A 1,616-nucleotide genomic window follows, 5' to 3' on the forward strand; every position below is an offset into this window, starting at 1 on the left:
ACTTTTTCCCCCCCCAGATCGAGTTCACTCGGGAGCAGCTGGATGGTAAGTCTGGGGGTGTAGTGCCCCCTAGCCCCTCTTTTGGGCCAAATCTGCCCTGTCCCCTGCCCCAGAGGTGGCTGCAGCCTGGTGGGGGAAGCCCAGTCCCCTCCCCCCCCAACAACCTGGCTTGGGCGACCGGGCAGGACAATGGGCGTCCTTGGCCCAGAAAGGGCGTGATGACGCCTTCTTGGGGGCCACCGGCGCTGGCAGCTCTGGCGTGCAGGGATGGCCGCTCCCCCCGGGCTGGGCCGGTGCCAACCCCCGCTCCCAGGAAGGGTGATCCTGATCCCTGGGCCCCCCCCCCAGAGTACAGGGAGGCCTTCGAGCTCTTCGACAGGGTCGGCGACGGCAAGATCCAGCTGAGCCAGTGCGGGGAAGTGATCCGGGCGCTGGGCCAGAACCCCACCAATGCCGAGATCTCCCGGGTGCTGGGCCACCCGCGGCCCGATGGTGAGCCCATGCCAGTCTTGCGGGGGCGGGGGGCCAGAGTCTTGGTTTCTGCGGTCTGGGGCTTGGGACCTGGGGTCTGGCAGCAGCTGCCCCTGCCTGCGTCTGCAGAGAACCTGAACCAGCTGCGCTGGGGTCACTGCCCCCTTGCTCTCCATGGGGGCGGGGGGCACCTCCCCATGTGGTGCGGGCACCAGCATCGGGGGCTCTGCATGTGGGTCCCCCCCATTCTTTCAAATCCTGGCAGGCCCCCCCTGCCCCGCTCCTGGCATGGTTGGACTGGCCCCAGGCCCTGCCCCGCTCCCCCCCTGGGCTGGGCGTGTGGTGGGAGCCCCTCAGGCCGTGGCCCCGCGTGACCCCTGACCCCTAACCCCGGCCCCGCAGAGCTGATGTCGCGGCGGGTGGAGTTCGAGGAGTTCCTGCCCATGCTGCAGGCCATCGCCAAGACCAAGGACCAGGGCACCTACGAGGACTACGTGGAGGGGCTGCGCGTCTTCGACAAGGAGGGCAACGGCACCGTCATGGGCGCCGAGCTGCGCCACGTGCTCTCCACGCTGGGTGAGGCGGGGGGGCAGCAGGGCTGGGGGAGGGGGGCTGGGGCTGGGGGGTGCAGGTGCCCGCTCACCCCCCACCCCCGGCAGGCGAGAGGCTGACAGAGGAGGAGGTGAACGCGCTGCTGACGGGGCAGGAGGACGCCAACGGCTGCATCAACTATGAGGGTGCGTGCAGGGGGGCACTGGGGCTCCGGGCCGGGCTGGGGGCATCAATGATCCCGGCCAGACCGGGGGACATCCTAGGGGGCACCAGGGGGTGCCCGCTAGGTCAGGGACGTCCCTGGGGACAGTGGGGGTCCCGGGCACCACTCACTTCTCTGTTCTCCGCAGCCTTCGTCAAGCACATCCTGTCGACCTGAGCCGGCCCCTGGGTAGGTGCCCTCCAGGACCCTGGGCCCGGGGCTCTGCTCTGGGGGCTCCCGGACACGGCGGTCCTCACGGGTCTCTCCTGTGCACAGGCCTGGAGCAGCGACGCTGGCAGCTGGGTCCCGTGACACCCCCGGCCCCCGCAGCCCCCCAACCCTGCACAATAAACTTCTGCTCTCAGAAACCCCCCGTGTCTTGTTTGCTGGG

General features: G+C 69.8%; 1 protein-coding gene across 1 annotated transcript; it reads left to right on the forward strand.

Annotated features, from left to right (window-relative positions):
- Positions 1-357: 357 nt before the first annotated feature.
- On the forward strand, positions 358-1,589 carry LOC102377522 (myosin light chain 1/3, skeletal muscle isoform). The gene is made up of 5 exons (XM_025191385.1): positions 358-492; positions 874-1,047; positions 1,131-1,208; positions 1,374-1,414; positions 1,502-1,589. Exons 2-4 carry the CDS (start codon positions 879-881, stop codon positions 1,400-1,402), a joined length of 276 nt encoding a protein of 91 aa, XP_025047170.1. The 5' UTR covers positions 358-492; positions 874-878; the 3' UTR covers positions 1,403-1,414; positions 1,502-1,589.
- Positions 1,590-1,616: the final 27 nt, after the last annotated feature.

Source organism: Alligator sinensis, unplaced genomic scaffold (genome assembly GCF_000455745.1).
Source record: "Alligator sinensis unplaced genomic scaffold, ASM45574v1 scaffold1065_1, whole genome shotgun sequence".
Taxonomy (NCBI): Eukaryota; Metazoa; Chordata; order Crocodylia; family Alligatoridae; genus Alligator; species Alligator sinensis.